Source organism: Simochromis diagramma, unplaced genomic scaffold (genome assembly GCF_900408965.1).
Source record: "Simochromis diagramma unplaced genomic scaffold, fSimDia1.1 OVJJ01000463.1, whole genome shotgun sequence".
Lineage (NCBI taxonomy): Eukaryota > Metazoa > Chordata > Actinopteri > Cichliformes > Cichlidae > Simochromis > Simochromis diagramma.
Genome location: NW_024386941.1, coordinates 449247 through 474588, shown reverse-complemented (window position 1 = coordinate 474588; position 25342 = coordinate 449247). Strand labels below are relative to the sequence as shown.

At 43.1% G+C, this 25342-nt stretch overlaps 1 protein-coding gene and 1 non-coding gene across 3 annotated transcripts in view; both read right to left on the bottom strand.

Annotated features, from left to right (window-relative positions):
- LOC120737063 (mitogen-activated protein kinase kinase kinase kinase 5-like) overlaps positions 1-24181 on the bottom strand; it is a 48913-nt gene extending 24732 nt beyond the window's left edge. The window contains exons 1-3 of one of the 2 annotated variants that reach the window (XM_040037511.1): positions 22669-24181; positions 21093-21211; positions 141-198 (exon numbers count right to left, since the gene is read on the bottom strand). In XM_040037511.1, coding sequence (XP_039893445.1) covers positions 141-150 — 10 coding nt within the window. In that variant the 5' untranslated portion in view covers positions 151-198; positions 21093-21211; positions 22669-24181. Of the gene's footprint in view, positions 1-140; positions 199-14812; positions 15809-21092; positions 21212-22668 lie in introns of those variants that run through there. The other variant, XM_040037510.1, reaches the window with a different exon arrangement.
- A 587-nt stretch (positions 24182-24768) lies between these two features.
- Positions 24769-24931, bottom strand: LOC120737271. Its single transcript, XR_005696711.1, has one exon. It is a non-coding gene; the product is annotated as a U1 spliceosomal RNA (small nuclear RNA).
- Between the last annotated feature and the right edge of the window lie 411 nt (positions 24932-25342).

The window sequence follows — 25342 nt, the reverse complement described above, 5'->3', positions numbered from 1 at the left end:
CACTGGACCTCGAGCCAACACTGAGGTAACATCTCGACGTCGTCTCAACTTTCACACTTCGACATGAACACGAAGACTCACAAGAATTAAAAGATGATAAAAATCAAGCAAAAGTTTGAAGATTGAGGTAAATCTCTCACCTGGCTCCATCTTGATAACTTTGATAGCTGTCAGCTCTCCATTCTGCTTGTTCCGTGCCTGAAAACATAAAAAAGACAGATGATTTTATTTTTTATAATGTAGTGCATCAGTCAGTTATTAGATCTCAGCACTTTGGTGGGTTTCTTTTGCTTTTGTTGTTTTCTTGTGTGCCAGTAGAAGCGTAATTTGCATTTTTGCTGTCCAGATGAGTGGAGTGCAAGATACAGCCCACTGCACAAAGCTGTGGCATTAAACACTCACACACACACTCACACAGACACTCACACAGACACACAGACATACGATGACCTTTAAAAGTGTGATCCCAGAAGGTGTCACTTCTCTTTGCGCACTTATTTATAAAAGAACTATAAAAAAATGCTCTCACACACACAAACATTTCCTCCGAGTTGAAGCTCATGCGCTACATTCTTACACACGGTAAAAGTCGTACCGAGAAATAAAAACGGCACAATTATTTTTGTCCAACCACTGCGATCGATCTAGGCGCATTGTTCCTTTGGCTGGCAGAGACGATTAAAGCTCTCTTACATGAGGGTGATCGCACACATCATGTGACATGAGACAAACAGCACCACCCAGAAAGTCTAGCCTTGTGAGTCTGATGAAGTCTAAAAAGAAACTGAGTGAGGATTAATCGCTTCACAGCTTGAGTTGTGCGTCACAGTCACACACGCACACAGACTTCACACGGTCAAGTAAAGTCAAGTGAAATTTACTCACAAGCACATTTAAAACCAACAAACTGGTGAAGAATGTGTAGTTTGGTGATTAAAATAAAATCACCAAAAAGGAACACAACAGATTTGTACGAAAGCAGTAAAAGCAAAGGTCTCAAAGGTCTTCAGTGCTGATGAGGACCTGATAGCAAAGACCAGTGTCAGGACCTCGGTACACACAGTACCAGCAGACCTCAGTGATCATGTGGGAGTATGAGGTTAAAATAAATGGGCGAGGACGGGCACGCCATTCTAACAATAACTTACTGATAAAAAAAAACTCGCAAAAGCAGGTCGAACACTGTTACACGCTAAACGCAAAAACACGGTGAGGAAAGACGAAGGCCAACAAACCGTCTCGAACACGAGGCATCGAGGACGTCAATCATCAACGAATTAATGTTTCACAGCTGTCTCACGTTTTAAAGGTTTTAGAGAATTTAACCAAAAGCAACACTAGGTGTTCATGTTGGTCATCTCCATGGTAACCAAATTTTAGATAGATATCATGTTTATCATCTTCTTCATTTTAACAGAGACTTTAAGACTTATGAAACATTTTTGGCTTAAATAAATCCTTGTATTTAGTACGGACTTACACAACAGTTAAGCTTTAGCATTAACTGCACTAGAAACATCACCGAGTTATTTATACTGCATTAACTGTTGAGACTAATCACTAGTCAGAGCTGCAAGCCCGATACATGTGAAGGGAAGTTGTACATAAGCGAGGCACCGAGAACTGCAGTTCCTGTAGGTGCTACTTTGGCTGGATGGTTCTTATATATCATACAGAACATAGAAACAACCTTTAACCCTGTCTGTGACATATTTTCCCGTAAAGGTTTCAAAAAAGGAAAAGGGACCACAAAAATGGTCACCTACAGCAGATCAGTTACAAAGGGGGAGCTTAGCAAGAGGCAAAAATCCACAAACAGATGCTGTAATACACAAGGAAACAAAAAACCCATGAGGGGTAACACAAAGGAAGTAGGAAATGTGCAGAGACAAGGCGATGTGGGAGGTAAATGAGGGAAACAGGTGAGTATGTATCACAGGAGCGTGATTAACTGACTGGAACAGGTGTGATAGAAAAACCGCGGGGAACACTAACTGTGACAGAAAAGACATCTGAAACCTGACGAGGAGTAACCGATGAAGACCGTCACATTTAAGGCCCACTTATAGAACAAAATGACCGGGTTTGCATCAGAGGTTAGCGAGGGTGCTCTCTGTCTGCGCACCTTCGGAAAACCTGGAGACTATCAAACCACGTCTTTATTGATCTATGCTGAGGTGTGGAGACTCATCATTACGGGTACAGAGTGTCAAATGTTGTCTTCTTAATTAGACTTAATTATTCAGGAAACAAAGGAAACAAGTCCACAGCGCACGCTCACCTGGACGAGCGGCGGCGGCGAGCAAAGATGGAGAAAAACACGGTGATCAGGTAGATAACTCAGGAGTAACTTCCTTTTTTCAGTGGTTACAGGCGCAGAGATGATTTTACACATATTGAACATCAAAGTTGAGATGTGACAGCTGCCCACACTCTCACTGCACTCAGAGGAAGAGAAACAGTCATAAGTGTAGTCGGTCAGCGAGGGCATGACAGCCTGCACACGTGTGACACGGAAAACTCCACTGCCTCAGAGAGGGAGGTTCAAAACGCAACGACACGGTGACACATGGGTTTTTCAAACACTCCTCTGTCCGAGGTACAAAGTGTTCACAAAGTGATGTCAAAATGACAGCAGTTTAACCCCCTCCAACCATCCTCCGTCAGCCCGCGAGCACAGAGCTACACTAGCAGCACACTAACTGCCACGTTATGTCATCCGTGTCCTTCACACTCATCTTGCTACTGAGTCGTTATAACAAAACCACTGTTTACAAAGCAGTTTGTGGCATTAGAACAACATCATTAGCATTTTAAGAGCAGGCATGCTAATCAAATGAGAAGAACGCAAGAAGCCAAAACGGCGGCCACCTCCGCCTTGCTAGGCGCAAAATTCAATTTGTCGGAAAATTAACGCCATCGGCAAAAACAACGATGGAAGTCGACACTTTGCAGTTGGAGGTAAATTTAACGTTGGCGGTAGGCGGTCTGCGCCTCTGAGATTGATACTGAAATGGCACAGTGGAAAGTCTGGGTGTTGTAGTCGCAGTGGGAGGGTGGTCACAAACAACTGACGACTTCATTTGCATTAAGGGGTTTCCTTTTTTTAGCCATGACGACCTATAAATCCATCCTTTCACAAACTCAAAAGGTAAAAGAACGATGGCTGTGTCGAGTTTACCTGCTGAGATTAAACTGTGTACAGCGAATTTAACACTGCATCACAGCGGAGACGTTGTTGTCCCACCCCCGCGCCTCCAACGGCCAAACACTGACAACGGTTTAGGAGATCACTGAAGCACAAACTAAAGTTTAACACTCAAACTGGAGTTAAACTAGAGCACAGGTAGTTTTCAGGCGCTTGGGAAATCTTTCCTCAGAGTGGCGGTTGGAGAACTGTGAAGCTCCGAGGAGCAGCACCTACATCCTCATGGCATAAAAAATAAATAAAGACTCTTTTATTTTCACGGGCACAGCTTTGTCTAAGACAGCAAGCTCATGCATTTATTCTAAGAGACTGTGATAATGTGAGATGCTCGTGCAGCTCTGCTAACCTTGGCCCATGCTCCAGTTTTTTCTTTACTGCACTCCCTCTCAGCACCTTTGCTCCACATTTTTCTGCTGCACAGCCACATGTGATGACAGCTGCAGTTTTTTTCTGGTCACTTGACTATCTTGAGAATGTTTCTCTGAACAGTTAATCTCCTCGATCTCTGATAACCAGCCAGCCTCAGCCCTGACTGTTGAATTTCTGTCGGGTTGGTGCAGTGGCGGTCCTCGATATCATCAAGCTCCACCGCCTTCACTGCAGCTGGCGAGGTTAGGCCTTTTGCTCTCCTGGTGGTTCCATCAGAGGCAGAGGTCCAGCCTGACCCCGGGGAGTCATGTGAACCTGGGCTGAGCTAGCTGCGGCTGCAGAGCAGAACACTACCTTCTTCGCCAGCTGCAATCTAAGGTGGCGTACACACAGGAAGACACCAGCAACCAGAGACCACAGAATGTCAATGAAATTCAGCGATATGCAACAACAACAGGCTTGTGACGCAAACCGGGTGGTCCCGAGTTAAGCTTTGAGGTGGATGACCAACCACCTGCTCTGAAAACAAAGCATGATGAGCTGCTGTCTTACAAAGTGGAGGAGAAAGTGTGCAAGCTGGCTTCTTTCTTCATTGAACATGTGCCACGAAATGAATCTAAACATTTGGGAAACCCTGCATCAGGTTCAAAGCAGGCAGCTGAGCTGATCTTTAGCTGAGTAACGAGTTACCCTGTGGTCTGTTCACATTTGCCTCTGATCAGATACAGCAGACCAGTATGTAGAAGAAAACAAAAACAGTACTGCTGAGAGAAGTTAGCATATTGTGCACTAAGACTGGAGACCTGCCCAAGGTGTTTCCACCTTCCAGACCTATGAGAGCTGGGAAACGCTCCAGCACCCAGAAAACCGAATTAAAATTGAATTAAAAAGACAAAAAGAGCGCAAACACAGTCAAGAGACTCCAGTTAGTGCAGGTGAAGCTACCAGACAATGGGAGGCTAGTAATGTTGGCAGATCTGCATGCTCCTCACTCTAAACCTTATCAGATTAACTCCAGGACGGTTAACAAAAAACTTCAGTTGCTATAAAGGTGGAAACTAACCACAGACAGGTCCTGGACACATTTATTTCTACTGTAAAGATTTATATTTGAACGTGGGATTGACTGGTTTGGAACAAGCCTCAAGCTGCCATCAGAGGAAGTCCAGTTTGAGAGTTACTTTCAAAAAAATAAAATGGATTAGTTTAATTTGAATAGGCTTAAATCTGGCCCGTCCTCCAGCTGGATAGCTGTTTTTGCCGGACGCTCACTCTGCTGGGCTTCTCTGTGATCATTTCACAATATTGGTCATGTTTTGTTTTGGATGTGGTCTCTAACATGAAACTGTCATAAAAATCCCTCCACTGTGCATCACAGAGCCGATGTCCAAAACGGCAGCACTGAAACTGCGTCGCTTGTGTACCTAAAGAGGCCGTGCAGAGCTTCGGTATCTGTCTGATGATGATTTGTGAGTTGCTTCTCGGAAAGTTTAGTCACTCTTATCGTTAGGGACGAGATAAAAACGTACCTGTGCGGTACCTTTTTGGACTATCTTACACAGCATTTCTGGGTAAAACTGAGCAATACAAAGCTTTCACTTCACAGTAGAGAGTTTCTAACTCTCTACTGAGAAAAGCAAAGGTCTGGTCGCACAACGGCTGAGCTTACACGAGCAGTACAGTCAAACAAAAGCAATCAGAGCCTGAAAGCTGAGGCAAGAAAAACAACAGCGACAATGGAAACTCCATTCAATCACTGTGTGAGAGAGACACACAGCAGAGGTCACTGAGAGGAAAGACACCCTGTGCAGTAAACAAACAAACACACAGAGGAAGCTGTGGACCTTCCACAGAAACATTTCCACTTTGAAGTGTGTGCCGCAGAGGGGTGTTTCCTCTCGCTGACCTCTGTGATGATGACACTCTAAGCATCCTCATACTCTGCTTTCCTACAGTCTCAAGACAAGGAACGAGGTGAAGGGAAACAAGAACTCCGATTACACCTCACATGAGTCCGTTGTCCCTGAAAGCAGCTGGATATAAACCCAGCTGTAATCTTAACCATATCTTACTTAAACATATCTAACTTTGAGCAGCCCCATAAATATATAAACACCTACACTGGTTTTAAACATATTATTAGTCATACTCTGTCTTACAGCTAAAGATAAGAAATCTCTGTCAGTCTCATCTCTCCGTGCTTCCTCTCTGGTGTGTTTAGTGCACACAGACCGGATGGATGTGTCTGCATCTCATTCTTAAAACTAAAAAACACACCTGGCAGTTCTGAGAAGCGGTCAGAGAAGATGCTAAAGCTAAACTCGGGATTTTTGCACAACGGCGTGCGAATCATTTTGACCCGCTGTGTTGAGCTAATGGTCGATTTTGAGCAGCGACAATAGAGCAAACATGGCTGATGGCGGAGCTCTCTTATTCCACACGAGGCAGGACCAACGCCGCAGCGTCCGTAGTGCGTTGGCGCACATGCCAACGCGCTTTGAGCGTAGGCGGCCTCCTCCCTCTCACTTTCTCTCAGCAGGGCATACAACGACTACCGGCTCCTCGACGCAAAACGTCACACAGATCATTGCGAGGGATGGAAAAAGGAAGGGTGGAGGAGGGACGGAGCTGAAAAGCAAACACCAGCCAGAAACGAGGTCAGTCAAAAAGCACACCTGTGTGTATGGTCGGAGCTCAAGCTCAGTCTTGAGACTTGAATATTTGAGCTACTTTAGTCCCTTTTGATGATTTTTTTTAAATTTAGCGTAACCTCGTGGTTATTTATGCCTCGACCTAAACATTTTGACACAGTCTGATTGGTGAAGCTCTTAAAAACTCAGAGGTCATCTGTAATCTGAATAAGTTTAATCTCAGACAGACGTATCAGAGAGAATTTTAGGACTAGCAGTACTGGGATATACCACTGGGATATACTGTGATGTTTTAAAAAGGATTACTGGTGACATGTGCATGATGCAGACAATATCTTAAATAACTGTTCTTTTGTAGATTTATGGACACAGACTATAAAATCACCAGTAGAAGAACTTCAGGGAAACAAATCATAGTAGATCATGTTCTCCACTCCTCAGACGGTCTATGGTTCGATCCCCTGATCCTCCAGTCTGCATGTCGGCCAACACACCGTCCCTGATGCATCCATCAGCTCATGAGTGTAAAAAGACGAGAAGCACTTAAAGTGTATTTTGGTTCTTCTAGACAAGCAGCAGCATTTTGAACTTTGTTCCGTCACTCACTGCAGATGAGTCATTGTGGGGGAATATGCATTTCTAAGTCTTTTTCAGAATACAATGATGCCTCCAGATTACGTCAGAAAGGACTTTTGCAATACTTCAGTCTCCTGAAAATATCCTCTTTTTCTTCCAGTATGGCAGCAAGCTCAACGTTCAGACACGAGAAACACAAGAAAGCCTGAAGCTGATCATTTATCATCTTATTTTGATGTAGGTCAGTTATCAAATAAGCCAAACACACACACACACACGTGCAGGTATTTGGCATAATTTGTCTGAATTTCTCAGCGTCATAAAAATGATCTCTCTTCCTCTTTTTGGGGTTAAAGATAAATCCAAGCCAACCAAAAATTCAAGCACATTTCATTGTAAAGCACACACCGACACACACACACACACACACAGACAAAACCACACTGTTTCTGACACAGTTAACTTGGCTCTGCAGGCAGATTTTGTATGTAGTCTGCTGTTCGTTTGTCTCACTTCTTCTTTTTGTGCCTGAGGTTGCACACACACCAGGTGCAGCCCGCAGCTTCCCGCAGCTTCTGTGAGGCTATGAGCATGAAACTAGAGTTGCAAGATGTTGAATAGCAACCCTAAAGTGCAGCTTAGTAGCACAAGCCACATCAGATAAGGAGACTCGGGGTTTTTACTGTAAGAGGAGGAAGATCCTGACATGATGAGGTGCAAACCTGCAGCCAGCTCAGTTAACTTTGAGTCACTTCCCAAGCCAGAGAAAACCAAGTCTCAGCAAAGTTTCTCCTCCGCTGTGCAGGAAACATCACTGCAACAGAAGACTGATTTTTAACTTAAATGCATGGGAAGGAAATAGTTTTTAGTCACCAGCTACAGAGGAAAATGATTTGAATTTCAAGAGCAGCTTTAAAGTCCCCACGATGGAGTGAGAGTACAAACGCTGAAAGGAGGTGACCACCTAAGAGTAAAACCAGCACATCAGATCATATCTGCACACAAAGAGGGTTTGTTTTTATACTTAACAATGCTCAGAACACCTCAGCACCGAGAGTGGTCAGTAAAGGCACGTCACGTCCATCCAGGGCTATGTCAAGGTATCTCAAACTGAGGGGCAGGGCCCACAGGTGGGGCACAGAGTCACTGCAGAGGGGTGTGAATGACCAGGGGGGAAATATGAGGTGCTTTTTGCAGGAAAATTAAACAAATAGGAGTTTGCTCATAACACAGTGCTGACACTTATTTCACCAAAATGTCACTTGCTGACAGTGATTACACTTTTGTCAACTTCTGAAGGAAAAAGCTGAATCACTGCGTCATTCAACATTTAATCCACACTCCTATCATCATATTCATGCCCTAAATGTGGATGAGTCAACAAAGGTGATAAAATAAAGGTTATGCCATTAGAGGTGATAAACTTAAATGTCAACAGTCGCTCACATTTTGAAAAATAAGAGACTTTCAGAAATGTTAGGTTTCACTCAACCTTTAGGCTCATACTACAAACAGGACAGTAAAAGACAAAGAGAGGCTGGTGGAAAGTGAAGGAGTGAGTAAAATTATAGAAAATGTCTCCAACGAGAGCTTTAATAAGAGAAAATTCGCTGTTTGCGACTGACAGCCGTCTATTTCTGAAACTAAAAGTGTTGAATGAAACCTGAAAAAGTCACAGTCACGTGACCACAGTGAGCGGTATCACACTTCAAAGGATTTTTCCACTAAACAAGTCACATATATATATAAAAAAAATGTGTGTATATATATATATATATATAACAGAACTTCATAGACACTCACATTACTAAAAACAAAAAACATCCGCTACATTACCACAAACTCTTCCACTGTGCAGATCTCCAGATGATGACTGCTGCTGATTTTCATGCTCTTCCAGCTAACTGCCAGGTTTTATTTAAACCACGTGATGATCCCAGCTTTCCATCAGGCCATCAGCATGTTGGTTTATCATCATCATCTTTATTTATGAGAGGATGTTTAAGACTACATACTTATAAAGCTAACTGCATCAACATCAGCTTCAGCTTCATTTGGGTTTCTTGGTCCTAAGCGTTAGCAGCGATGACAATGAGTTTGCAATTTAAGTAACTTTTGGATTAGCTTAAGTAGACTGGCTTTAACAGCTGGAGCTGAAATTTAGTTCGTCTTAAATCAGATCCTTTAAAGAGTTTTGAGGACATGAAGCATGCTTTCATGTCTGCTTATAACAGGACCTGGCTAAAGCAGCTACTGTAAGCTCAGGTATGGACCAGTCTGTGTCTCCAACAAACTGGTGATGGTGGCACAAGAGTGTCCCCCCCCACATGCTCCCATCTTAGAAAGCCAAATTTACAGCATTAAAGAGCATATTTATGTATTTATAACATCCATCTGGATACTGGAGTTTGGGGAATGGTCTGTGCCTGCTAACTGGAGTCCTTTAACTGTGTTTTAAGTGCCTTTTAGAACATTTTAATTATGAAATTAGATCATTACTAACAAAACTCCAAGAAATTTCTTCTTTAGTTTTTAGCATGGAACATGTTACTTAGTGCTGATTATACGGGACGTGTCTCCACCTATGCAGCCATACAGTGATGCTAACCAAAATGTGCTACCTTTAGCTAAAGACTTTGCACTCCAGGTATTTGAGTCAACATGAAAACCTCAGCAGCCAAAATGCTCCCACTGAGGCTTCAACATGTGGACTCTAAAAACCATCAGCTGCGTCTATCCTTCGTATACAGTTCCTGTTCTTAATTGAAAAGCCGGGACATCCCAACGACAGCACGATGCCCACAACAAGCTGCGACTCTGAGCTTCAAAGCAGCTGCATCGTAAACCTGTAACTGCAGACACGCAAACATGTGAAAATAGCATCTTCAGGCTGAAGCAACATATCGCACGTGTAATATATGTGCACACGCTCAGCATTACATGTGGAGATTCGGCAGGAATATAAAAGAGTTCTGCAGTGCTTTTAAGGTTTTACGTGTAATTGTAACGCGTGCGTGCGGTGATTTTGCTTTCAGCGATTTCATTGAATTAACCCCTCAACACTCCCTCTGTTCAGCTTCGTAAGTGATCATCTTACAGCACAAAGTCTCACAATCTAACGTCTGTGAATGACTTAACATGCAAATATAACAACAGCGGCAGCGACAGTAGCTTCTTAGTAAATATCTTCTCTTTCTTGTTGCCTGTAAGGAAGTTATTTATACACACGTGGGCATGCAGCCAATTTAGAAGCTAGGCACTTCCTCATCTCAAAACGAAAATGAGTTCTTCATTCAATGAAATCTGCTCATAACATAAAACACTCGGATAAACTTTGCTACAGAAAATGCTCTGACGGGAATATCGGCTGTGCAATGTTGTCCAACAGGTTTGACAAACACAGAAAGAAGGTTTAAGAAATGTCTCAGCAGGAAAAAATGTGGACCGGGAGCATGCCACCGGATCAGCATCATTCACGCTATCTATCAAACATAAAATGGAGTTTCCGACTGGCTGCCAACAAAGCTTGCTACCCAAACAACAAAGCCAGATAACTCTGGAACTTCCAAAAAAAGGAGTCCAGAACCAGCGGACAATGTCACGCTGGCTGCAGCCATCTTTTATATACAGTCTGTGATCTACACCAGTTTATATAGGCCACAGGATGATGTGACAACCATCATCGAAATGAAAAATGATCATTTATGAATTTACCGTATGAGTACTCTGGGCCCAGCTGACTTATCTTAGACGACGCTGGCTGATGCTAACACGGTGTTTGAGAGGAACTTGGCGCTGCATCTGAACCACAGGCAGCAGAGGCTGCACGCAGGACTGCGTGAACATCTCTACACATCCGATGAAGACGAGGTATGTGCCAGTACAGAGGTGACCCTGTGCAGGTGTCACAGGTGCTCGTGTTGCAAATGAGCTGTCAGAAGTGCCTCCGCCTGATAAGAACACACAAAGCCGACTGCTGGCATGTGAGACAATGAAGAAGCTATTTGAGGAAGAACTGAATGCAGATTATGTGCTTTTCAAATCAGGCTCAGTCTTTGAACGCCTGGGGTACAAAGCGTTTGAGAAATCAGATACTTACCCCATAAAGAGATTTTATGGGGTAAAAAGTGTTTAATGCCCACAGAAAGTCGTGCAGCTTACGTGCCGAAATCAATATAAGACACATGAACTAATAGGAAATGATCTACAACACAACTTGGCCTTATCAGCTGCGGTCGACACGGCCTTTCTTCTCTATCTCTACATCAGATGCACCTACTCTTACTCCTGAGGATGAGGAACTGTCTGATATGAAAGCAGGTATATGTTTCTTCCTGTGAATGTCCCTCCCTGTACAACATGAGGCTAAGACGCTGTACAGTTCCCATAATGGTCATCTCTCTCTCTCTCTCACACGTGGACAAACAGGCATAACTTAAAGTCCTACTTTTTCACCACTGCTGATGGTGCAAAAACAGTCGCTGCTTGCAGTATGACCTCCATTAGGCTGTGCAACAACGCGTAGCTGAAACCATGTGATCGAGCATGCGTGTGTGGGTGTGATCATATCTGTGCATGGGTGTTTTTGTGTGAGCGTGTGTCCACATGTGAAGGAAGGGCAATTATGCAAATATCTCCCTCCCTGTAAAACAGAACAAGGTCACAGAACTGACCTGTTTAGAGGAAGTGTGCTCACTCTACAGATAAACTGCTTTGCATAGGTTACGGTTTTACAGCGCATGGCATGAACTGCTGAACAGCTCGACTCTGAAATGCTCCGTATCCACCAAAACTGGCACATGAAAAAAAACAGTCCGCACATGGGCTGAAGCAGGTGGCCGAGAGCGACTCGGAGAAACTCTGAAGCCTCAACTTACCTTCTGTAAAGCGTATCCGTGCAGGATGTTGCTAATGTGCCATATTTTAATATAGATTTTGTTAAAAAACAAAAAAAAACTTGCATCACAGCTTAAATACTTCAAAGAGCTCATACTCATGGAGGCACAGATAAATACAAGCCAGTGTAGGTGGAGCAAGAGATCATTATCTAAAGAAATAAGACTAAAAACTCACAATAACATTTGAACTCCAAGGACCCACAAAGTCATTAAAGTCTTTTTTTATATCGCTTACAAAAGCAACACGATGCACAGTGACCAAAATGATCTGCATCCTCTTCACTCTAATCACCAACGAGCTCGCAATGGTCCATCACCGTGACAACCTCAGATGATTTTATAACTCAGCATTTGCAGAGCTAAATATCTCCAATGAGATAGACGGATGAGATAGCTAAATTCTTATTTTTCTCTTTTCGTGCACCTCAGCAAACCACATCACACGATAATCAAAGACAGTGAAGAAAGTTTCTTGGTTGGAGTTGGGGGATGGATTAAAAAGTCCAAAAGCTGAAAACCCCAGAGCGGATCTAAAGTCCCGATCTCGACAGATTTAAATGTCACAGTAAGCTGTCTGCACTGGCACTAAGTGTTGGTGGTAAACGTTCTGCAAATCAGAGCTGTGTAAACACAATCTGTGGGTTCAGACAAACATAACTTGTTGCTAACAGATTAACTCGAATCAGTCTTTAAGAAGCTCTGTCTGGCTTCAAATTCTCATAAATGAGTCGCTTGTTGTTCCGAGCGCTGAATGGAGCTTTGCTGTTCTGTGACTTACACTGAGCTGTACAAAAGAAGGCGCATAGTCCACTCAGATCACTCTATCACTCATGTGAGCCGTCACTGGAGAGACTTAGGTAACTTTTCCATCTCAGGTGTGACCTGAGGAAAGTCCCAGACAATCCTTGGTAACACATGCACCTACACAGGAGCCCGCGTGTTCATTCAAAGCACGGAATTACACCGAAGGAAGTCAAAATTCACTCAAAATGTATCCATTTTTTAAAAACCCGCACTTAATCACATCCATATATGTGTAGACGGACGCCTGTGAAGTCGACACAGTTGCAAGAAATGTATGAAAGGCTTGCTCTGTGAACGCGGCTCCATCCGCTGTGACATTTGACAATGTTTATAACACACCTATGATAGCATAGAAAAGAGCAATTAGATGAGTATGTAAGTTTTTGCATGATTCCCTGATTACAGACTCCTTCTTCACCTTCCTACACTCGTATTCTGAGTGTATTTTTTGCCACAGAGAGATAAAACACACATGTATCAAAGTTAAAAGATGATATTTACTGATAGCACAATTATTTTTACTGTGATTCAAATTTTCTGCAGCTTTGGTGTTGTTATCGGGAAATTTTTTTTGCCACAATAATCCTGCGGTGAAAGCTGATATAATGCCAACTCTAAATACCGCCCAACTCGTTAACATACAGCGACAAACGACTCAGACATAATTAGCGATCAGTAGCAGACGTACTACACTGGCAACGCGTTTGGCTCTCATTTCCTGCCACTTTTAATCAGGTTGATTTTTTAAGCCTAATCTAAACAAATGAAACTGAATATTTTGTGATACTTGCTGGGCCGTCGGGCTTGTAATCCGCTGGTTTAAACCCTGGCTGCTGAGATCAAATTAACAACTACTTGTGGACCATTTGTGCTCTAGAATCAGAGTCCTGGGCCTCAACCACAACAACTGAATGCTGCAGCTGGTTTCTCAAATACAAGTCTAGCTGCTGTTTTTATTTCTGGAGTGCAGCTGTGGCAGGAACCACTCCTCTTTCTGTAACCTTACACTGCAAATAAAAACAGCTCAAACGATCTGTGGATTCCTTCGAAAAACAGGAAGGATTGCTTTTGGAACGCCAGGTGACATCACATGCAAAACTACATGAAATTGTAGTGACGGGGTAACAACACAAGTTCCACTGAGAGAAAGAGAATGAGATGTTCAACCTGAACATTTCTTTAAACTGAACCTTTACAGCAACATTCAAGGCCAAAGCCTGTTAACCAACTTCTCCCCACTGTGTGAAAATATGGGTTTAACCCTGCGAAACCTTCACTGCTGCTCAGAAATGGGAATGAACTCTGCCGCAGGCGAAGAAGAATCAACATAAAACCAAATATTTCAGATGATGTATTATTGAAGCTTGGCTTTGTGGTTGGAGAAACCGTGATATTGTTTACCTTAAATATCAAGCCACAAACTGAAAATGTGTGGTGTGTGTGTGCAGGAATATACAATGTACCATATTAAGTTCAGACCTCACCTTCCTGCTCCTGCTTCAGGTTAAAGTCAGACTTAAATGACTTAAAATGAGTCTTTTTAAGGACAGACTTTTAAACACAGGGAGAAACTTCAACTACAACTCAGAGGTGTGATTGTGTAGACGCCCCGTCAGAGTCGAGGATGACGTTAGAGTGCACTTGAAGCACCTGAAGCACCTGAAACACCTTTTAGTAGCTCTGAAAGCTTGAGCCCTGTTTGTTGGCGTTTGATGACATCAGTGCTCGAAAAGAGGATCTTTAACTCTGGAATTCGTGGTACTTGTACTACAATCCAGAGTTTACACTAACTTCTCTATTAGATGGAGTAAAACTGCCAAAAAAATAGTTATTGACAAGAATACTTTCACTTCTTGTAAAACCACTTCCTCCAGCACAATAGAAGATGCACTTAAGTTTTGATTGCAGTAAACCATTGAAACTAAATTCCATCACACCTATGTTCTTCTAAACTCACAGAGAAGACGTTCACAGCGAGCAAAGCACCGCGTGCTCAGCCTGAGATCCCCCCCCCCCCCCCCCCCCTTTTTTTGCTGCTGTACATTAAAGTGCAGGGACGGGAAGCGGAGAAGTGAGCGACTTGTAAAACAGGCAGAAGTAAGACATGCTTGACTTGAGATGCGAGAAGCCAGTGGAGCAAAAACCATCTTTAGACTCAGCTTTACAATTTCCACTTCTTTCTTCAAACAGTTTAAAGATACTCATGATCTCTTGAAAGGTGAAAGGTTTCTTAAAATACAAGTAAGAATTGAATAAACCTGATTTAAGCGGACATGTACATGTAGCGGCAGTACAAAGCAGCTGACCTTGTAAACCTCCCCGTAGGTTCCTCCTCCGACTCTCAGCAGGATCTCAAAATCGTCCTGAGGGTTCTTGGTGGAGATATCCAGAGCTGCCCTCTGATGGAAATCCATTTTGCTGTTCGATGTCACTAAAAATCCTCCTCAGACATGTCACACAGTCTGTCTCACACACTCACACACACACAGCAGCATCTACATAGAAACCTGAGAAGCGGAGAAGACGCGAGCTGCTGAGGAAAGGCGCTCGGACTCTCTCTTTGTCTGACTTGTCACTCAGCTGCTGCCACACACACTCACACACCTTCCTGTTTCTCTTTCTTAGCCTGCTGTCGGTCCTCCCTGCCTCTGTCACTCCCTCCTTCCTCTCATCTCTCTCAGACTATTTTTTTTCTCAGCTCATTTGCATAATCCAATTTATTTCCTGTTACTTGTATCGTGCATGTGTGAGAGAGAGAGAGAGACTTTCAGAGACAGCTTTACAAAGATCTGTGTGAGTGTGTGCGTTTGTTTGTGTGTGTGTGTGTGCGCGCGCACATGAGAACCTGCTTCTGCATGTGTGTGGCTTGTAGCTGATTAATTGCAGTTGAGTTGGTTGGGGTTTTCAGAGCGAGTTTCAGTCTCAGGTTCACGCCTACTGAAGTGTGTGTGTGTGTGTGTGTGTGTTGCTCTGCAAGAAAAGTCACTCTTGCTAGGAGCTCCCTGTCAGCTTCCTGTTCATATCCTGTTCAAATAAAGGGGTACAACATCCTGTTAACAACTAAAAAAATCATTTTAATTCTTAAGTTTTTACAATCACCAGAATCCACGGGATTCAAATTCGTCTTTTTTTTTAACCATTAGAGCATTTTTAGTGAGAGGTGTAAGAGATATAATTGGAATGAATGATGTGGTTTCATCATGGTTGCTGGTGCTTATCTGCAGCACCTTAACGCACCGCAGCAATGGCACAAAATGAACCTGAGAGAGAAGGAGGGCATTAAACAACTACTTTACTGTTTGTTTAAATGTCTGACTAGTGAAAAAAATAACTAATTAATCCAGTATTCAAAAATTAAGAAACAGTAAAAACTGGGCACAGTCTAATGGAAACCAGTAATCGCATGCTTCCATGGGCAGGTCTTATTTTAAATGTGGCTGACACTGAGTGTGGCTAACTTTAGCGGTGCTAGCAGCAGGTTAGCATTGACAATCATGAGCAGCACAGTGTAGCTTTGCGTGGATGAGCGGTTAAATGTTTAAATGTTTAACCACCATGGTCTTTTTTGTAGGTCACAGTCCTCCAGAACTGAGGCTTTACTTTACCTGTTTACATCTTCCTGCCACGGAGTGACAGAGAGCGCTAACCTCTCCGAAACAGCAGACCTGGTGAAGACTAGTGAGAGCAGCGCCGGTTAATCATCCAGTCGACTTAGCCACACATGCCTCGTTAAACAACTGCACCTTTTTCATTAAACAGCTGCTAATTAAAAAGTCAGGAAATCGAGGAAACGGGGACGAGTCATCTATTTGGTACCATGAAGTTCTTAACCCATTTACCTCCATCACATCCACCCATCCACTTATCCAGTTCAGGGTCACAAGTGGGGGGAACCTGAAGTCAACCCCTGTTGACTTGCTGTTGGAGGGCTGAGACATAGAGACAAATACCTAGTAACACTCACATTAACATCTAAGGTCACCAGTTAACCTAACCTCATGCTTGTTTGTGGGAGGAAGCTGGAGTGCTCGGAGATACCTGAAGCAAACGCCATTGAAAGGCCCCAAACTGGATTCAAACCCAGGACCGGCAGGCTGTATGTAAGAGATGGATGTAGCATCACGATGTCACCCACTGATTTGTGAAGTGCTGCTTTTCAAGCTTCGAGCTGAGTGTTTTTAACGCAGCCATTGGGTGAAAAAGTGGTTAGCCTTACATTTTGCTCATAAAACTTCAGCCAAATTATTGAGCTTTATTTAATGTTTCAACCCATTTTGTCAAGAAGAAGATAACTGAAGTTGCCAAACGTAAGTCTACCCCACGAAATTTACTATCTGGGGCTCTTTGGGGCCTCATTCATCCCTGGACTGCCTCATGAGCGCCCCCTAAGGATCTGGAAGTCCACAGAGCCAGAGCTTCACGTTCTCTGCTATCGTTTTCGTTTCCTGGAACTTGTTAGCTCCGTCTTCCTAATGATATCACTTTTTTTTTTTTATTGTGCCCTTACCCTCATACTTCCCAGTTACCCTCAGTTTAGTTCTCAGTCAGCTCAATTTCTAGCCCAACTTGACCTCTGAGTTTTTGGATAGTTCAGGGGTTATCTGTGTGCACGCGTGCACGCGTGTGTAATCTTACCAGATTTTTTAGCCTGATTGTACCCGCTCCTCGTCCCCTGTGTGCCTTCCCTTTAGTTTTTATGTGCATGAACACATAAAGCTGTGGGGGTTTTTGGATTTCACCACAGCTTCTTGCATTTGTGTCCTCCTCTCTGTACTGACTCGTTACACGGTAAACACACAAAAATATCTTGCAGTCATGAAAACAGGAAACATGCTAATTAGATTTTATCCATTGCTTCCTATTTCACACTATTTTTTTCTGCATTTGCTGCAAACGGTTGTTGTTGCAGGATATTTAAAGTTTCATCACCTTCTTTTAACTCAAGAGACCTGCGCACAGATGCGACACCCCTCATGCAGGACCCTGCTTGGAGAAGCACCGATCTAAAGCGAGCCGCCATCATCAGAAGCTACTGTTTAGATTTAAAAGAAAACAAAGCAGCTTAGCACGTGTTAGTCATTAAAAGGTTAATCAAAACAGCAAATCTGAAAGACAGACAACATCTGTCTTGCCATCGTATAACGATACCATCTTCATCTTTTGACATTTATTCCCCCTCCTTCCTCAGCTCAGCAGACGACCCAGCGGCCTGCCCACACTCTCGTTTCAGCACCCACATGTGACAGACTCAGCAGAGGCCAGTTAACCTCAACTAACTGCCTTAACCTCAACTCAGCCTTAGGAGCAGGACTGACGGGGTTACAGATAAAGCTGAGGTTACTGATCAAAATAAGAATATTAGACTCCTCAAGTGATCAAAAATGTCACATTCTCAGTTTTACTTCAAATGTCTGAACGGTTTAATAATAAGGTCCAAAATCCAAACATGTGCAATAAACCCCAGAACTTGTGACTTCTGGTTGTTGTTGTTTTGAGTCAGTATGTGTGTATTTATGGCTGCTCTCTCCTCTTTGTCATTGCTGCATCATCTGGTTTGCTCCTGTTAGGACGTCTTCATCAAACCCCGCATGTTCTTCACGTCCTCTGACCGTTCTTCAAATTATTTTTAGATATTCTTAGATTTGTTGAATGTGCTGCCTCATGCTTATTAATTAGAAAATCAATTTAATAAGCTATGTTTCAAAATGTTATGTCATTTCAACAAAGTTCCAGGTGTACTAGCATAAACACAGACTATCACTGGGCTTCATCACAAAGACGCATCAACATATCCTGACATTTACCTGCTGATTACGCTCAGCTCCACACTTTGATTTTCTCTGATTAGTTCAGCAGATATCTTCAAATCCAAGGAAAAACTTTCCCAGGTGGCTATGAGAAGCCAAACCTGGAACACATTAACTTATTATTACACTTTAGATAAATCTCATTAGCCATTTGACAATTCAAGACCCAGTCTGACTCTGGCACGTCATTTTTAAGATATAAACTACTGAGCGTACATACTGATTTTGATTTGAAATAAAAGTTTCCAATGTGGATTATGTGGATCAGCTGGAGGTCCAGATGCATCTCTCAGGTCTTTGTTGGACTTTTTTTCCTATTTCTTAAGAACTTTGAGATACTGTTCATCTGCTCTAGATAGTTTTTTAGACCTAGCACATCTTCTTTTGCCTTCCACTTTTCCACTTTCCTCATTTTTTTGGACCGACCCCACACTGTGCAAATATTTTGGGCTCTTAGCTCATTGGGAATCCCCTTATTGTGCAAATTTACTATTTTATGTGTGTAAAACTAACATTTTGAAAGACCTTCGGGAAGCCTTGTAGAACCAGTTTAAAGTGTGGCGTTGAGAAAAAGGAAATGAGGGGTGGCTCATGACTTTTGCACAGTATTGCACGTGATCGTAACGTTTGGTGAATCTTAATGTCAAATCCCACACGTCTGAGCGAGCAGTTGTGAACCTGAAGAGTCTGAAATCACTGTGAAGCGTCTTTGCACCATGCACGCATGTTTCTTAGGTACTTGTGTAGCAGCAGAGGCAGAACGTTTGTTTCAGAGGGTGAGCAGCTGCTACGCTTTACGTGCGACTGTACAACGTTTTCATCGCTTGTCCCATGTGGAGATCAGCTCGTGTTTAGAGAAGTCAACAGGCGCGAGTCTGACATGAAACATGTTGCTCAGAACCAGACGTGTTAATGCGTCGCTGTCGAAAGTCAAAGAGCAGCTGAAATAACAGCCATGTTTCTGCAGTTACTGAGATGGCGAACGGCGTAAATAAGTTAAGGAAACGCCCACGTAAGGTCATCCCAGCGAACATTCGTCCTTCATGCCATCAGTGCTGAAACCATCTGAAACTTTCAGAATTAGTGATGAGCCAGCGATTCCTCAGACTAACACACGGTTTGTTGAGATCTCAAGTCAAGTCAAGCGGCTTTACTGCCATTTCAACCATGCACAGTGGTCCAGCACACAGTGAAACAAAACAACATTCCTCCAAGATCATGGTGCTACATGTGACAGACGACCAACACAGGGCTACATAAAGTGCAAGTGTGCAAGAATTGCAACAAGAAAAACCAAAGACAGTGCAACAGAAATGTGCAAAAGACTGTGCAAAAACTAACTCGGTGTGTGTGTGTGTGTGTGAGATTCTGCAGATAAATGCTTGCTAGTGATGTGTATGAATCGATGTGTGTGTGTTTCAGTCCAGTCACTGAGTGTTCATTAGAGGGCCCTGATGCTCCGGTACCTCACTGCCAGAAGGCAGCAGGTTGAGGAGTGTGTGTGGGGTGTGTGGGGTCCTCGCCAACGCCGGTGGCTTTGTGGATGCAGCCGGTGCGATAAGTGTCTGTGATGGAGGCACGAGAGGCTCCAATGATCTTCTCAGCTGTTCGCACTACTTGTTTATCCTGCTCCTGGATGGACTCGTGGTGCTGCTCAACCAAACGGTACGGAGGTGCTAAAAAAGAATCATTCCTCAGCTTGCAGAGCTGCGCGGCTGTTATTTCAAATGTTGCTGAAAGTTGAGCACACTAAAGCGTAACAATGATCTGTTTCTGTATTTGCAAAGTTTCTGTAAATGAACGATTAACAGCTTAGGTGTTGGGGATGAAAATAACCTGAAAGTTTCTTTTGTCACATTTCTGAGTTTCTATTGAATCATTTCCTGTTTTATTTGGTATTATTAGTCACTTTAATCTCAGGTTTATTTCCTGTCTTTCGTTATATTTTTCCTTTAGTACTTAAAACTATTCAGGTTCACTTGTTTTTTTGTCACTCCTGTTTCCAATTAGACTCTCAGTATATATACTCACCTGCCACTATATTAGGGATGCCTGGGTAAAACCACGTTGGGCCCTTTTTTGTCCCTTAATTCTTTCCTTAATTTGACAAAGTGCTGGAAACTTCATCATCAGCTGCACAATAATGCAAACCTCCTGTTAAAACATGCCAGCAGTGCCCTACTGGACTGAGATCACTCAGTGCAGACCGTGGTGACTGTGGAGGCTGTTTGACCAGTATAATGACCAACAAACCAGTTTGATCTTTGAATATGAAAATAAGCTTGAATGACAACCAATGAGAGCTTAAAGAAAACAGGAATACGGTGAAGCACAAGGTGCAGCTAATGAGGGCGGGTCCAACAATCACAAAGGAGGGAAAACACAGGACAACTTAACTAACCAAAATAAACAGGAAGTGAGTAACACAGACACAAAGCACCCAAACATGAAAAAAAACCCTCAAATTCTAAACAGGACCTGACATCACGGCATAAAAAGGGACCAGACGGATTATTTTTGACGGTCCAAAAACCAAAAGGCGGAACATCTACTTAAGTTGAGCCTCGTCTTCTCTGAAACAGTGAGCATGTGGGTGGGTGGGAGGTTTGGGGAGCTGCTCACTCACGCAGTGAACACAGCAGAGACAGAAGATGGTGGGGGAGGACGACAACGTGCATGAAAAATCACCGTGCAAGAGTTAAAGCGCGTGGCTAAGCCGTGATTCAACTTCAATTTCTCTGCTCGGAGAGAAAGCTGGAAGCAAAAGACTTTTTCTTACGTTTTCCTCTCATGTTGTGCAGCATTGCTCTCTGAATACTTGCTGCTGCCTCACCCAGGGAACACAGAGAGACACAGATGTCATCTGAAGCAGCAGGAACTCTGTCCGCAGATGTTTTTCTGTATAAAAAGAATACAAGAAGTGGTTGAGCGTAGCAATGAAAGCGCAAAATTGAAGCATCACAAACTGGTTTATCTTTATGCATTAAAAAACCAAACCAAAACATCCAATAACGCTCAACAATTAAATGTTTGTGCACAGCTCACTCTCATACTGATGCTAAAAAGCTAGTTTATAGCTTCATCTCAAGAAGGTTCGAATCTTGCAAAGTCTCATTGCATGACTGAGTCAAAAATGTTCCTAATGATCTGACACAAGTTTAATAATGAACGTCAGCAGCTCATCCGGCTCATGCTTCATCACAGCTCACAGGTTAGCGTAACGTGGGAAGTGCAGAAAGAAAGTGACACTGGGTTGCTTTGTGCAAAGAGTTAAACAGATAAAGGATGCGGTGGCCTTGAGCAGGTTAGTGTGCATCTTACACAAGAACCTGGCCGCCGCTGTGGGAGGAGCGGCGATTCAAAAGCAAACTTTGAACCTTGCTGTTCTTCTCGCTCTATGGTTAATTAGCATGTCTGTCTCTCTGTGGGCTTTTACAAGTTTCAACTTTTTAAAAAATTCCATTTCTGCATTAATTTTTTATAAACCATAGACTATATAAATATATATCTGAGGGTCTGTGGTGTCCACATTGTAAAGCGTCGACATTAGTGTCTTAGCTGCTGTTTGCTGGGTTTTTTAGACCCACCAGTGAATATATTTATATGAGAGAGTGGAGCTCCAACCTATCAACTAATGATAGCAAGCTTTGTTAGATGCACATATCAGCTGATTTGTCCTAATAGCTCCATACATCAAATTTCTATAATATCACTGTTGGAAGGAATCAACTAAAAGTGGGTGGACAGAACTTTAAAATAATGTATTTATGGAGCTCAAGTGTCCCTTTGGACCATAAAAATTGAATGCAGATCGGAAACCTTCTAAAAATGGGAAGATTGAAACTCGGTGAACCACGGGCCAAAAATACTCTTACACCAGCGTGTTTATTTCTGCTGTCTGGGTGGAATCTGCGTCTGTGAGTCTGCGGCGTCCGGCTCACTTTGGAGACATCCTCTGGTGGCTGTTAGAGGAACTGCAGTTTTTGGCACTTCTGTGTCGGCTTCATTTGTGAGGTTGAGGCTGACACAGATACGCACTCGTGTTTTTGTCTTTGCAGTCTCACTCTGGCTTATATTTATATTTTATCTATGCCATCTTTCAGCTTTAGACAGGCCATCTTTGCAGCGGTTACCACGATCGCCTCACAGCAAGAACATTTCTGACTTTTAACACGTTGGTTGTCTGAGGTCTGTTTCCTCCTGTGCCCTCTGGTTTCCTCCCACAGTCCAAAAACGTTCATGTGTGATTAACTGGCTGTTCTGTTGTATTCATGTTTACATGTGCTACAGAAATCCCACTCCGTACTGTATTCACATGCATTTTAGCCACTTTTCCCCAGCTGTGATTCACCCACCTGGAGCTTCGCCTCCTCCAGCAGGTTCTGGCTTCTGACCTCCATGCTGAGATATACAGAGGAGAAATCGACTGTTTTTCATTGTGGTCAAATGTCAGGCAGCGTAAAGTGCACAGGGGACATTTGAGTTTTTAACAGCTTAGGGTGACAGAGGTGGCGTGAAAGGCATATGCCAGAGATCCAATGATTAGATAAAGAAGGCTGACAGCACAACACACCACTGAATGTCTGAACTTCTTTAACAACGCAACAAATAACTATTATGGTACATGGGCTGGTTCTTTATACGCTTTATACAGCATGCCTGCTACATTTCTATGGTCCCTGCTAACATGGGTGAACTGCATGGACCAAATAACAAACACCTGTAGCTCATCTGCTAACATAGACAGCCATTTGCAAATGACATCATCGGATACATCATCAGCGCTCCAGATAAAGGTGGCGTGGCTACGTTTCAGCTGGCTGCAGGAGGGAGTGTCGTCATATCATCACCCTGACATGTCAAAAAATACTGATTTTAGCAATCAGCAAATCATGTACGGACGCTAAACAAAGGTATGCAACATTTTCTCGACCCGAACAACTTGTCTGCAAACACTTGCACGTTAAAAAGGTTTTACTGTGAAGGCAAACACTCACTTTTCAGTTTCACTACTGCTCACGGAGAAGTTGGCGAGTGTTTGCAGACAAGTTGGCGTCCTGCATGCAAACTACTCAGAACCGCAACAGTGTGCAACCAAAGCTAACACAAGGAGGTTTCTATCTACCTGCCAACCAGGGAATACACATTTACCCAATCGTAGGTCTTTCAGCGACCACTCAGACTGGAGGGTGGTCTCCAGACCTGTGTGACTAAGGTCTGAATTTTTGACCCTACAACTTCACACACCCAAAGTGACGTGTCATGATGAGTCACATGACAGCAAAACCTCAATAGATAACATTTATTTTTAACAGTAAAAAACAACACAGAGCAGCAAACAGCAGCATAGCTACGAAACAGGAAATCTGCAGCTTTGTCACATCCACCTCAACTTTGAGGTGACTGCCTCAGAGCTCTTTGTTTTTAAACTTATATACATGTTTCACTTCCAAAGAGCACTTTGAACAATAAGAATCTGAATCCAGTGAGCACTCCTACAGAAATACTAACTTTAAATACTGAATGTGGCCAGGCACTGCATTTAAAAGATAACAAACACACGCGACCCTGATTTAAATCCACCAGACGGGCCACCTGGAGTCCAGTTCTGCCCGTGAATCTGGAAAGTGTGAAAACTGCTGTGAAGTTTCCATTAAAATCCACAGTTATTCCTGTTAAAGCGAGACCACAGAGCAGAGAACAATGTCTGCAAAGTTAAAAGTGACACTCGTCTAGATGATGAAGCTGTAAATCCTTACCATTTAGTTATATGTTACTAACAGTTAGTTAATCCAATTCTTCCTACTGTATATTACTGTATACTGTCTGTGAAGGTTCTCAGTCATCCAGGTCATCGTAGTCTAAGGAGCTTGGAAAGAAAAGCGTCTGGACTTCTTTGAGTTGCTTGAAGATGTTTCACCTCTCATCCGAGAAGCTTCTTCAGTTCTAAGGGTCAAATGGTGGAGAGTCCTAATCATAATCCTCTACCTAATCATAATTAGGTAGAGGATCATCAGGGGTCCTTTGTCCCTCTTTGGGGGGAAAACTCCAACTGGGTTTAAATCTGGGACTCTCCACCATTTGGCCCTTAGAATTGAAGAAGCTTCTCGGATGAGAGGTGAAACATCTTCAAGCAACTCAAAGAAGTCCAGACGCTTTTCTTTCCGCTGCTCCTTAGATTACTGTATACTAGTATTCTTATTGTATATATTGTTCCTCTGTCTCTCTTGCTGCGTTGAGCATGTGTATGACAAAGTAATTTATCCTCGGGATAAAGTTCTTCTTATCTGTGACGTCTCTGAACATTTACAGAGCTCTACCGGCCTCTAGCGGAGAAACGAGGAAACTGCACGCTACTCAACTTCAGTCATATCATCTTCATATACACATGTTAAATGACCTGGTTCTTTATAATAAGCGTAAATGTCGCCACAATTTCCTTTCAACACATCGTTAGGGGAGAGCGCGAACGCAATCCCCACTATCAAAAATTATGTAGTCGAGATTCCCACATTTGGGGAATTCGCAGGCTTTCAGCAAAGCCAGAGTGCAATGGCTGAGCCTCGGCCTGAGAGAACCACCTTCTTGATCATGGTATCTCTCCTACCAGGTAAGTATGAGTTCAACAGCTCACGCATGGGGAAGTGTTTCACACACAAACCTTGCACACTCACGGTGCTCATAATCTCACAATCAACACAAACACAGTCTGTAAGAAGCTGGGACTACACACTATTTATATATACACGTGAAGCAGTTTCCAACAGAGCCCCATAAGGTTATTTAGCTTTACAAATGCCGGGAGAATTTCCCCATCATGCATTGCTGCATCTGCGCAACAAGAGCTAGCTGAAAGATAACTTTTTCCATCCATTTAACCTCCTTAAATCCACCAACAGACCACCAGGAAGTTCAGCTAACTCAAAGGTCAAGCACGCTGCTAATCGAGTTTGTCTGATACTCGGGGAAAAGAGGATAAATGCAAACGTTTTCGAGTTGAAGCACAGTCACTTCCGGTCTTTTCGTTAA